This window comes from Chelonia mydas, chromosome 25, assembly GCF_015237465.2.
Source record: "Chelonia mydas isolate rCheMyd1 chromosome 25, rCheMyd1.pri.v2, whole genome shotgun sequence".
NCBI classification, from domain to species: Eukaryota; Metazoa; Chordata; order Testudines; family Cheloniidae; genus Chelonia; species Chelonia mydas.
Window position 1 is genome coordinate 7965063 of NC_057858.1, and position 13426 is coordinate 7978488.

Below are 13426 nucleotides of genomic sequence, written 5' to 3' on the forward strand. Positions count from 1 at the left end.
TCAAGTGGGGCCCCTAAACATCACTAGTGATTCTTCAAATCTTGGCCTGCGAAGCCAGATCATGGAGCAGCTTCGGTGCTAAACTAACCTCTTCCCCTTGTCCCACAGACCAATTTTCCACCCTAATTTTCAGGTGAATTGTGAATTTTAGTGCCCAAGTAAACAGCCCTGGAGAGCACAATCCTCTGTTTAGTCGAACAGATCCAGTATGGATGACAGTAGTTAAAGTGTCCCCTATACCCTGCTCCATCCTATCTATATGCATCAACTCCGAGGCAGACACCCTCCTCTGGGTCTCCGCAACCCTGTCAGTCCTTGGTGTCTGTGCTGAGGCTACTGACAGACAAGCAGAGGGCAGGGGAAGCTGCAGTTTCAAATACAGGTGAAATGGGTCCCCACTACCATCCTATTCAGTTCCCAGAGCCTTTTCCTTCCCACGCTTCGGCGAGAGAAAATACACCACCCAGGGCAGTTGGGGTTGGATGGACAAACCCCTCTGCTGTCCCCCAGAAGGAGCAGCATCTCTGAGAGGCTTCACATTTGTGCAGCACTTCTTATAGGGTTTTCAAAAGCAGCAGAGGGGAAGGTTGAAGAATAAGAGACTTGCCCAAGGCCACAAAAGTTTCTTTGGCAGAGCTGCGAGTAGAGCCCAGATCCCCCAGTTTTCAGTCATATGTTTCAGCCACAACACATTCCCCATACACAGGCAATGGGAATCTGGGGCATTTGGCAAAGCGGGATTTTGACCAAACTCACTAAAGCCAGGAGGAAAAACGAGAAGGCTTTCAGAATCCGTTTCTCAAGCACATTTGCCTCATCACCTGGAGTCCAGCTTTTACCCTTGGGACCCTTTCCAGGAGCGGGCTGCGTGAGATGCGTTGTTGTAGGGTCCCGTACACTGGCCCAGACTCCCACTGCACTACAAGGGGCCAAGTAACCCAGCAAGTGGAATCCAAGAGAGGGGAACACATCATCTCCGTAGCCCCACTTCCCACTCGATACTTGGGAACTTCCAGCTGGTTCAGTGGATTTTCCAAACGGATGGGGTGACCGGGGCCACCCCAGGTAGTTGGATATTACAGCCAGGAACAACCAGACACTGGGAGAGGAGGTAGGAAACACCACAAGCTGCAGCAGGTTTATTTTTCAGAAGAGACTTTCCAAATTAACTCTGCATTTCCCAGCAGCAAAGGTTTCCCACAGGCAAAACAGCTCAGCCCCATACTGAAGTGAATAGCATGGGTCAGGCCACGCAACACAATCCCTTCCTGAGTGCTCAGTACCCAGTCCTCTCCTCCACCACACAGGGCTCTGAACTGACAACCCGCAGGCAAGGCTACTCCCCATCAGCATTTCGATGCTGTTACTCTGTTTCCCCAGTAACCCAGACCACCCCTTCCAAAAGCAGAGGCTCTCCATCCCCACTCTCCCACCTGTCTGAACTGTGCACCCAGGTTCAAGAACCACTCCAGCACCTCCCCAAACAGATCTGCTTGAACCTTCCCCGCCCCAAAGGGAAATGCAAGACCCGATCTTCTCCCCTTTCTCAATATCACCACTTCCTGCCTGGACCTCCCATCACCCGGGAAAGTAACTGCAGAAACACCTCAACAGAGCCACGCTGAGCCCGCCCCCCAGTTCTCCCTTATCCTACAAAACTTTCACGGCATGCCAAGTGCACCTTGCTTTCTAACTGGCCTCTGGCTGCGTTGGCGTGACTGTGACAGCTCCAGGAGGAGTGAAAGAAGGAGGCAGAGTATTTGCTGGATGGGCCGTATGTAACAGCAACTTGTTTTCAAACACGTGTGTAAGATTTCCTTTATGGCCAGAAACATTTCTATGGACAAAACGGGGTGGGCGCGCCGGCGGAGGAAGAGGGGAAAGAGGCCACAAAATAAATGTTTCCTTCCAATTCATTGGGGGGGGGGAACACTCCAGGCATTTTGTCCATAAAAATGAAATAGACAAGGGCCCAAATCTTTCCTTCAGTTACAACCCAAGTCACTTGGATGTGCAGGAGTCAGCAAGGGCAGAATTAGATCAAAGATTTTTAGTGGACAGACTAAAACCAGAATGAGTTATTTGGTGGACAAAGTGTTAGTGGCGCCAAGTGGCAGCTTATGTGAGAGCAGGAGTGAGGAGAGAGAAAGAGAGAGGGAGGGCACACTGCATGCAGCGTGGGGGAGGGGAACTCACAAATACTCCTGCTGGGGGTCCGGGATGGCTTGTCGGATCGAAAAGAGGAGGAAGCTGCTTCCAAATAAAAAGAGACATGCTTAAAACCAATATATAAAAAAAGAATCCCTTGGTACAGCCCAAAAGGGAGGGGTCTGTTAGTGGGGAGGGATATGGTATCCTACAGCCTGAGTTAGGTCAATTACAGGGGCTGGAGTGTGCAGGGGGCAGGAGGGAAGGACGACACACGATTTCTCCTATCCACCACTCATAGACCGCGATTAGATGACAACCCAGGGCACTAAGTGAGGTGGGCCACTGCAGAGTCAGAACAGAGAGAGGCAGCCAGCCGGCACTGGCTGAAAATGGTCCCACTCGCACCAGAGCCAAAGCCAAGAATAGGGAGGATGCGTGGGCCAGGATAGCAAAGGGCCCCTGCTTCTAAACATTTCTGCCACCTCCTGGGCCGTCTGCGGCACATCCAGCACAGGAACATTCTCGTCTCCTCCGAGAGGGCAAATCCCCTCCATTCCCAATGCTGCTTGCTATGCCCAGCGCCTACAAAGCACCTGTGACAGCAGGCACCGCACACCAGTGACGTCTTTACCTGAGACTTTGGGGGTGGGGTTGCAAGAAAAGCCTCCGTTGGACTGGTCGGCGTCTCCAAAGTCATACGTCTCTCTGGGCTTAGGTTTGTACTCCCGCTTGGGGCGTGAAGAGGCCTCCTTCATTCTGAAGAGGCAACAGAGACAGGGTGAAGTCAGAGCGAAGCTGCGTCTGTGTTTATAGCGAGAGACTCGAGCAGCAGCAGCCAACTCATCCCGCTGCCCTGGCTGAGTTTCCATTGGTCAGTGGGAACTGGCTCAGGCCCCGGCCCCAACTACAGTAAGGGGCCTGGCCAGGGACTGTGATGCCCTCACCCTGATTTCAAAGGAAATACCACATTAGGACCCACCTTGTATGACAAACTCTTCAGAGCAGGGACCTTATCTCACCTAGCACACTGAGGTTAACGCACACAACCACCTCTCCTGCCCCGTTCGCACATCATCCCCTGGACAGGTGGGATGAAAGCTGAATATCCCCTACCACAATTGTGCCCATGCAGATGGAAGACTCAGACTGTGACCGTCACCATTTCAGACCCAGATCTGTCTACATGCTACACAGATCCTGGGAGGTTAGACAACATCGCTCACGCCACAGAAATTAACACATGAAGCTCTGAACCAAGGGTTCGGAGAGGCTGAGGTTTGTGTGCAGGTCTCTACTAACCACAAAGATTCACAAAGAGTCTGTGTACTGGTTGGGGGAAGAGAGGGGTCATATCCTACACAACAAGGCCTTGCAACCCCCGGAGCGTCTAGATGAGTTACACGTAATTCAGTTCTCTCCCATCTGCCTTGCTCCTACCTCAGCCTCACCTGGCCAGACCAGTTTGGTTCTGGAATCCAGTTCCCCGGAGTCACTGGCATGAAATCTGTCAATTGAGTCCCACAGCATGACTGACTGGTTTTATTTTCACCCTTCCCCCCATGCAGAGATCTGCTTTTGCCCTGGAAAAGGCTCCCCGGCTACCTCTCTCAGGAAGCGAGGGCAAATTCCCACCACTCTTGCCTTAAAGGGAATCTGCTTTCGGAGCATTATTTCTCTTTGGCCAGCAGAGGCCACTGTTCCAGTAGTTTGCATTCTCTAACTTTCCAGGATACTCCCAACTCCTGCCCATATTAATTTAAACCAGAGACTACTTGGCGCGCATCAATTCTCATGCATGAAGGAGGAACTCAAACACAAGGTAGTAATAGATGGAGAACAGTCACACTACTTTGCAGGATTTCTGGGGAACATGTCTTGAGGGAGATACCCTAGCAGGCAGCCCAACGCAAGCCCCCAGCTCTTATCTAGTGCGTTCCATCAACAGATCTCCAAGTGCTTTAAAAGAGAGGTCAGTATCATTACTGCCATTTTACAGATGGGGAAACTGAGGCACGGGGGGGGCGACTTGCCCAAGACAATGCAGCACGGTGGCAGCAGAGCCAGGAACTGAACCAAGGTCTCCTGAGACTTTGTCCGGGGGCTCTAACCACTAGACCACACTGCATCCCAGTGTGGCAAAACTACACATATTTAGTTCTTTCAGGCTCTTTTCATGACTCAGCCCCTCCAGCAGAGCAGCCTAACAAGTATGCCTAGGAATCCAAACACATTTGAACACCACACCGGGGACAGAATCTTTTAACAACTCATTTGAAAAGAAGGTGCATGTGACTGGAGTGTGAATAAAGTTACATGGGGGTTAAGGGAAAAAACTGGGAACAGCAGGGGGATTGCAGAATTAGCTCCTGCACGAAGATCCTTATGGCTGGCTGATATTAAACCTGGAGCCTCTTGCTTTTAACAGCCACAGTAAAGGTTCCACAGCCCAGGCCAGGATTCCTCCGAGCCCCAGTGCAGAGTCACTTGGGGAATGCATTTCCTCCTGTTCCTCCACACCAGACACTAATCTGTATTCCATTTACAAGACTGTGCTCCAGGGTTCCATCTGCAACATGCTAGGGGGCACATGGAAGTCACATGTTTGCAGCCCAGGTTACAGAGACACACTAACGTATACAGAGGATAGAGCAAGGCTTTACTGAAAAACAAGGAGTCACCCAAGCAGGCACCAAGATCCATCATCTCTGCTTTGCGGAATTGTGCTTGATTTTAGTGGCTGTCACCAGCCTGTTACTATTGTTCTCCTCCTCCTCTCCGCCTTTCTGCCGCCTGCTTGTGTCCCATCTTTAAATAGATCACAAGGTCTTTAGGGCAGAGACCTTGTCCAACCATGTGGGCCAGCACATAGGACAATGGGGCCCTGATCCAGATTAGGGCCTTTGGATGCTACTGTAATAAATCAGACACAGAGCCAGACATTCAGATGACAAGGGAAGCCAGAGGGGGCTAATTCAAAGGTATTTGCATAATGCTAGTTCATCTTCTTGATAACGGAGGGGGCAGGGTCTACTGAGTCGAAACAGAATCAAATCAGAAATGCCAACAGCGTTCTGGCCACAACTCCCACATCCAACACCAGTGGCCTGTTAAGGAGCTGCAATTGTTTACATGAACACAGGATTCGGTGTGTGCTCTGCCCTGCTCCCCAGCCTTTCCCCCTACCTGGCCCCCAGTTCAAGAAGGAATCAACTTGCATCTTCAATTTCATTGGGAGCATTTACGTTTTGATCCAGAGATGGCCAAAAGCGGCAAGAAACTATTAACCCAGGGAGTATGCAGGGAGGTTTCACACCAGATGCCAGAAAGTGCCTTTTGTAGAAAACTGATCATGCAGACACAAATCACTCACCATGAAAGCTAAGAGATGCAGTGATAAAGCTACCCTCAAAGGCTCCTACAGCCTCTGTTGCCAGGGAATAAACTGCAGAGGAAGAAGCTAGATATTTTCTGGCCCCTAGCTCCCAAGTTACAGTGTCCACCACGCTTCTCTCCTCCCACAGGATCCACAGTGGCCCTAGGAAGCCTCACCTGCGTTTGAGTTTCTCTGCAAGCTCATCCAGGATCTGCACTGCTTGTCTGTGGTAATCTACCTGGGCATCCACCAGGGCTGAGAGCTGGCTTACTTGCTCAATCTGCAAGGGTCATAAACTGCAGTGAGTGGCTTTCACACGCTACTACAGGAGACTTCCATTGCTCCACTGGGGGCTTACACCCACACTGGGAAACATGCGAAAAGCAGCTCGAAATTTACATGCAGAGAGAAGTCTTAAGAGTTAGGGACCTTAAAGTTCAGTCATTCGCTAAGGCTCAGCGAGACAGTGGCCGATAGCTTGGCACCTCGGAGGACATGGGTTTAGCAGACGTTTTGCATCATGACTGAATGAGCTGTTTCAGCCATGTCCTGACCAAACACAGAAGAGTCTCCACACTGCCTCATTCGCAGAATTATCAGTCTCAGCCCTGGACTGCATCAGCAGGGAGGGGGCTACAGGGTCAGGACTGAAGGGCATTTGCAAAGGGGGGGACCCAGAATGGAAATATCACAATAGGGGCCCAATGGAAGGGGCATGACAGGAGATTCGATGTCATTTTTTAAGAGCATTAGAGCACCAGACACTCTCCCCCGCCCCCCGATAAACGCACCCAGGCCCCTGCTGCCCCAGACGCAAATACAGCAGTGCTGCCGCCTAGGTAGCGCCCGAGCAGTGCGCAGACGAGCGAAGAGGGAAGAGCGCAGTGATCTCTAGGGGACACTCACGTCAGTCTCCAGGAGGTTGTGCATACTCGTCTCAGCTATTTCCTTGGACTCTTCAAATTTCTCCAGGGCCTGGCGGAGCTCCTCGTCCGGGATCTTCCCCTGACGTTTTTTCTTGTAGTCAAAGTCCAGGCGCCTGCCCTCCAGCTTCTTAAGATGGTGCTTGGGAGAGAAGGGTTATGAGCGGTTAAACTAAAACCACAGGCCGGGGCACCCAAACTTTTCCCAATGAACACAGCAAAAAACCAAACAACCCAGCCTCCCACCACCCAGAATAGGCAACTGCTGGCATCACTTTCAGACAGGCTCCCCGCAGACTACAGATCGCAGTGTGCAATGCTCCACAGGGGATGCTGAAGGTCAGGAATGAAGAGCAGTGCGGGGGATGAGGGAACTACTTGGATCCAGTTCAGCAGAGGATTTATGATTGCTGTGACTATGGTTTCTTTTTCATTGTTTGGAAACAGCCATAAAGTTGGCAAGAAAGTACATTTCCACACCCCCCTTTCTGTTCATAAACTGGAGGGGAACCAAACTGCCTCAGTTCAGCATGGGTCTGCTAGCCATAAATCACTTTTAAAGGAGAATTGCACAGCTGGCCCCTTGCCTTCGGTTCTCCGCCGGGCAGTCAAGAGTCTTTAGATACAACACTTCAGTTACAAGCCCTGGGCTCGTCACCTCTCTTCTGAGGCTGAAAGCAGACAGGGATCACGTCTGTCTTAATTTGTCTGTATGGCACCTGACAAGTTTGCGGGTGCTCAGTAAATCTGTTATATAGCTAGTTCGGGAGTCAGTTCATATAGGTCACATTGTAAGCGAGAACCTGTTCTCATGCGATTTTGACTGGTTTGATATAGGTTTCAACGGTTCCCGCTGCAAAACCTTGTGGCGCTCAAGAGCCTTGTCTCTTGTGAACGCGAGGAAGGTGCGGGCTAGCTATGAGCAGACCTCCTCAGCAGGGAGAAGTGCTGTGATAAAACATCCTTGTGGGGTTGTTTCTGGGCTTCTCATGATACGTAGGTGAGCAGGAAAAAGATACATGCAGCCCTAGATCTGTATTTCAGGATAGTGGGACACTGGAACTGAAAGCTGATCAATGGCTTATAAAATGCACGCAAGGCAATGTCCCCGTTTGTCAGTCTCAGGAATCCACAATGCAAACAATCGAAGTACCTGTAGCTACACAACGTAAGTCAGGAGATCTAAAGGATGTTATGAAGGTAGCTTAGCGTGTGAGTGAATAAATCTGGAAACTGGTGCAAGAAACATCCCCCCGTCATGGGCTGGTCAAGGAACAGCAGCGGCGGTGGCAGGGGATATTAAACACACCAGAGGAAAATGCGAGTGGATCCAATGAAAACACAGAGAAAGCAAGCAAAACGCAGGGTAACAAAACCAGATGCTGTGCAAGTCTACTTCGGGTCCTGCAGTGATACTGGACATTACTTCAGGTGCTAAAAACCTGAAGAGGCCAGAGTCTGAAAAGGGTAGGTGGGGTGGGGAGAAAGAGAAAAATCTTCCGAGTTACCTGGATCTCTTTCAGGTCTTTGTCGCACAGGTTCTGGAGAGGATCGATAAAGTTCTGTTTGACTTCAATATCCAGCGAGTCTTTCACTTCAGCCAATCGTTTCATAGCTTCACCAGCATCAAGAAGTGCATCACCTGCACATGAGAGAAGAAAGCGAAAAGAGAGAAAAAAAGAGCCAGCCAGTTAAAGCCGGAGTCTATGGCAGCTGCATGCAGAGCCGCTCTGCCGAGACACTCAGCATGCACGAGCCCCAGTCACATATCAAACACCCACAAGTTCTCATTTGGATCAACTGGAGTAGCACAGGGAGGGAGCACAACCTAGTGGTTAGAGCAGGTGGTGTGGAATTGGGACTCCTAGCTTCTATTTCCAGTTCTGACACAGATTGTGTGATCTCTGGCAACTCATTTCACTTTTCTGTGCCCCACGGTCCTCACCTGTAAAATACGGAAAATGCCTACCTTTTTCACAGGGGTCTGAGACATCCTGAAGGCGTCTCTATATAAAATGATTGGAACTCTCTGATGCAAGGTGCTACAGGAAGGGCAAATGCTACGGTGGCCCCAGCTAAGTCTTCGGATTAGTCTCAAGGCATTTTGATCCATTTTTAAAATAAAATTTCCCCAGATGTTGGCAGCAACCCAAGATATTTTTCTTCATTTTTTTTCATTCATGCTTAGGTCGTTAACTCAAATCTATTACTGTTAGGTTCAATTTACACCCAAAATTAAAGATCTTATAAAATAGGTTTGTACAAAACCTTTCTATTTTCAGTTTTTCCTATGGTCCTTCCCCTGCCAGGGTGTCTAAAGTCTGACAAGCTAATAATGTCAGATGAACAGAAATGCTTCTGTGATTTGTTTTTTAAAATTCCAAGGGAAACAATTACGAATTAATAAACGATCTCTTGCCGTGTTTGCAACCCAAGCATTTCAGCACCGGGCTAGGGCAAGAGAATATGAAAGTAAATTTATTTATAGTAAATTTCAATCTATTTTCATCACCCCAGCTAAAACAAAAATGTGCAAAAAGTCCATTTCTAAAAAGTTCTTTCAGAGTTAATAACCCAAGATACCGCAACACAGGGAAGGCTGCATTATTAAAACATACATTTCTAAACCTGATGGTGTCCTTATAAAGGAGAGGCTGTTTAAGGTAGCTATGTTTTATAGGGTCCTCTTAAAACTTACTTCCCCCTACTACTTTTCAGATCCTGTATTGTAGCAATGTTTTCTCCAGCCAAGGAGAAAGCTAGCCAGGGAATCACTGGAGTACAGCCACTCCCCAAAAAACCTAACTGTTTTATCTTCCAGATCAGGGAACGTTCCGCCCCATGCTATGAAGTGATCACACAGCTGTGAGCCGTCCTGAACCCAGCCACATGGGAAGGCTGCAATGTTTTCGTGGATTAATACTGCTGTCATCAAATGGCTTCATTCCTCCGCCCCCACATCCCCACAAGTCACGCATGGCTTGCTTCATGGGAATGAGGCAATACCACGCGGAAAGATTTTTTTGGCTGTGACCCCCTCGGAGTCTAGTTGCAGTTAAAATTGCATTGTAGGGATCTTGATCTCTTCCCTCGCTACTTTCCATGTCGAATTTGCTCAGTTTGAGTCAGCAGGAGAACTCTGCCTCTTGAGGCGGCACTTGACTGGGACTTCAAAGTTATAGGTTTTAGACTCTGCTCTGCCAGATTCCCTGCCTGACCTTGGGCAAGTCAGTTAAATGCTCTGTGCCCCTCTTGTAAAATGGGGATGACGCTTATAGGGGTATGGAGAGGATTGTGACTGAATGCAAGGCGCTCATTACAATGGGGGGAGCTGCAGAAGTGGCTACCTTGAGTTATATCAGTACTATTAATAAGGATTCTAAGCTCATTTCTGAGACATGCGCCACCCATCGCACCAGGGAGCCCTAGAAATACAAACTTGGTCTGATCCTGCATGGTGCTGAGCACTTCCCAGGAGGTGTTGGGAGCAGAGGGTGCTCAGCATTTCCTAGAACGTGCTCAACTCCGTGCAAGGTCAGGGCCAAACCTCAGATCATCCACAGAACTGTCGGCTGTGAGACAGTCTAGACTCCAGCTCATTTTTCTGTAGATGCATCCACTCCACAGCACTGAGTGATGGCTGGTTTGGGTCACTAGAGGCGGCAGTGGCTAGGACTTTAAAAGACACCTGAAAGCAGATTAAAGCAGCAGAAAGATGGCTGGGGGCAGGGTTAAGAGTCTAACAAGGCATATCAGGAGCTTGGTTTGCATACACTACTTCTTTAAGAGGTGCTTTTGCCATCCCCTAATCCTACTCCTGACCTCAGTGAAATGTCATTTCCGTATTTGCACGGTCAGTTTCCTTTTTTTCTCCACTTGACTCATGTGACCAGGTCAGTGATTTACAGTAAGATTTAAGAACTAACCAATTTATTTGAGCATGAGCTTTCGTGAGCTACAGCTCACTTCACGAAAGCTCATGCTCAAATAAATTGGTTAGTCTCTAAGGTGCCACAAGTACTCCTTTTCTTTTTGCGAATACAGACTAACACGGCTGTTACTCTGAAACCTGTCAGTAAGATTTAAGGAAACCCAGTAACAGGAATTTACTGCCTATCAGCCCACTTAGGGGCTGGCCGGCCCAATGGAGCGCTTACCGAAATTGGACTCGTCGCCCAACTCCTTCCCGTACCGGATCATGCTCTCCCCCAGGAGCCCTTCCGACTGTGGATAGCCAGGGTTTTTCACCTGCCCGCGGATCTTCGACATCGTGTTGAGCATCGTTAGCTTGGCTCTGGAAGCTGGCACAAAGAGACAGACACATCTGTGTTTGCAATTAGTGGACTTGGCCAGCAAGCAGTGACTGTTTGCCAGCTTTCCCCCCCCCCCCAAAGTTACTTCACTGGCCAAGAAAGCTTATTGTTTTAGTCTCCCAGAAATATCGCTGGCTCTAAAAAATGGCCCCTTCCAAGACAGCAATCAGAAAATAGTTCAGAGCTCGCCAACAAGGTCTAAAGAGAAGTTCACCAGCCCTCCTGTCGTTCTAGTTAATCCCTGGTGTGCTGGAGTCAATGAGACTGACTGGACTGTAACAGGAAGGCAGTCAGGCTCCAGGAATGACTGTGACATACTCGCCTCCCACCTCATAGGAGACAACTCCGTTCCCAAACACCCTGGAGTCAGTAGCCCGTCTGCTGCATCTTGAACCCAAAGGACATGGGTGACTATTTGACAGTCAATCTGATTTTCTGGGCTCAGAGAAAACATCACAAGGATGGAGGCTGCCCTTGAACAAGTGAAACATAGCTGGACAGGGGCGTTATTCCAGCTGGCGCTTGGCAATTGTCTAGAGAGGTTACACAGGGTGACATCAAAATTTAAATTCAGGTTCACATGGGCCCCAAAGATGAGCTCTGCTAGAAGCAGAAACTCTACTTGCTCATGGAAGGGGAGGACATGGCTGTCACACAAGCTGGGCCAGCATATTTCCAGTAGAAGGCAGCAATGCTTATAACCCAGTAGCCCACTGGGAAGGGGCCACCCCAAAGCCAAATAGGCTGGCATTTCTGAGCTTTCCCACTCTCTGCGCGATAATGGCCTCTCTCCCCTTGTGCAATGGGAGGAGCACCTGAAGGATGCTGGCAGAGCAGGGCTGGCTGTGGGCGCTTACCTGGGTTGGGTTGCAGGTATTCTGTAGTTCTGGTTAATACTTCTGTGACTGCCTTGCTGGTAACATCCACTTTCTGCAGGGAGAAGATGACCCAACAGCAGTGCAATCCAGTCAGTACCCGCCTCGGAAACGCGCGGAGAGGCACACAGAGCCGTCTGTTACCCTACTCACCTTTTCCATTTCTTTGAAGTCATCATTGAGCTTGGTCCCTTCAGCTCCACCGACCTTCTCGCTGACCAGCTGTGGAGACACAGCGAACAAGGGAGGGACGTGTCAGTCACGCTAGGGGCCATCCCGTTACAGCTCCGACCGTGCTCTTCTACTCCAGAATGAGGCAGACCCCAAAAGCAGCCTACCCCAACTTTACAAGTTATAGGTCTGAACCTGCACCCCTTATACCCACTGAATCTCAGTGGCAGTTAGTGGCCCAATAGCGTCAGGCAGCTATAAGGGAAACACCACAAAGAGATGTGATTCCTTGAAGCTGCAAAAGCTGGTGGTTAGAGTCAGCGCTTCCATGAGACTCTCTCATGGGTTTCTTTTCTTTTCTTTTTTGGCTGAGCTTGTATGCCAAGGGATAGCTTTCGAACACTCCCTGAAAGTCGGAACTGATTGGCTGGAATGTCCCTGGCAATGGTCATGACCCCATTGATTTTTGAGAACATGCAGAACCCCTACCATCTGGTTAGCTGAGCCACAGCTTCAAGCCCCAGCGGTCTTTAGGTTAAGGAACTGGTTGGTGGCATCTGTTAACACCTTCCAGTTAATACCTCTAATCCATCTCTGCCCCTTCGCCCAACAGAATTTAACCTGTCAACAATGCAAATACCTTATTTCCCTGACAGAAGAGAAATAATCAGGGTGGGGGAAGGAAGTAATGGGGCACAGAATTATGGAGCGAAGAGAAGCACGAACTCCTGGCATACGTGTGCAGAGTTCCTGGCATGGTGGGAGAATGAGGGGCACACAGAGCCCCTGAAAAGAGGGAGAGGGTGTGGGTAGCACTGAGCCCCTGAAATAGAAGGGAGCTCATGGGGGAAGAATGGAGGCACCTTGTGGGTGCAGTGAGGTTGGCCTAAATGAACAGTGTTACCACCCCCTAGTAACGCTGCTTCGAGGTTCCATTACAGGGTGCATGACAGAACCTCGAGAAAGACAGCTGCTAATGTGCCAGCAGCATCTTCAAATGCACCTTCAAAACTGCAGCCACACAGGAAAGTCAAGTCATTCAGATCACCGGACAAACTGCATTTTCCTAGCCTTGGAGAAGCCACAATACAGCTTCCGAAATTACAACAATCAACTGTTTCAAGTCAGCTGTTTGGGAAGGGTGGGTGCAAGATTTAATCAAGTTTTGTTTAAATATTAAGCAGGATACAATGCTGCTTCCACCTCGCTTTGGAACGTCAGTTCTCCTGATTACAGCAAAGGGGAACCTCAGCAGCAAACAGACCATACATAAGGAGAAGTGCAGAAGGATTCTCTCCTGGTGGTTAGGTGTAGGTTGCAGTTTATCCCTTCTCATGTTGTATAGATGCCAAACCTTAAAGGGCGTAGGTAGGACATTTCATGGTGCACCTGCAAAGGAGTTACATACAGAGAAGAGCTACAGCCGTGCAGTCACTTGCAGAGTCTAGTGCTGAGTATTTTAACAGTTATTTTGTGACAGTGAAATCTGTGCTAATGGTCACCTAATAGTCAGGAAAATTCCAGTCCCCCTATATTAAGCAGCACAGTATGGTAACAAGAGGTTGCATAACAGAAAAAAAAATAGTAGCCCTTTGATGGCCTCTAACAGGTTTCGCTTTA

The 13426-nt window shown here is 49.3% G+C and overlaps 1 protein-coding gene across 5 annotated transcripts in view; it reads right to left on the minus strand.

Annotated features, from left to right (window-relative positions):
* The window catches only part of SH3GL1 (SH3 domain containing GRB2 like 1, endophilin A2), a 49338-nt gene that overhangs the window by 4002 nt on the left and 31910 nt on the right, over positions 1 to 13426 (minus strand). For 2 of the 5 annotated variants that reach the window (XM_043536070.1, XM_043536072.1), the window contains exons 2-9: positions 11789 to 11857; positions 11618 to 11690; positions 10605 to 10748; positions 7956 to 8089; positions 6431 to 6589; positions 5701 to 5804; positions 2783 to 2907; positions 2197 to 2250 (exon numbers count right to left, since the gene is read on the minus strand). In XM_043536070.1, coding sequence (XP_043392005.1) covers positions 2197 to 2250; positions 2783 to 2907; positions 5701 to 5804; positions 6431 to 6589; positions 7956 to 8089; positions 10605 to 10748; positions 11618 to 11690; positions 11789 to 11857 — 862 coding nt within the window. Of the gene's footprint in view, positions 1 to 2196; positions 2254 to 2782; positions 2908 to 5700; positions 5805 to 6430; positions 6590 to 7955; positions 8090 to 10604; positions 10749 to 11617; positions 11691 to 11788; positions 11858 to 13070; positions 13158 to 13426 lie in introns of those variants that run through there. The other 3 variants (XM_037885827.1, XM_037885829.2, XM_043536071.1) reach the window with 3 other exon arrangements.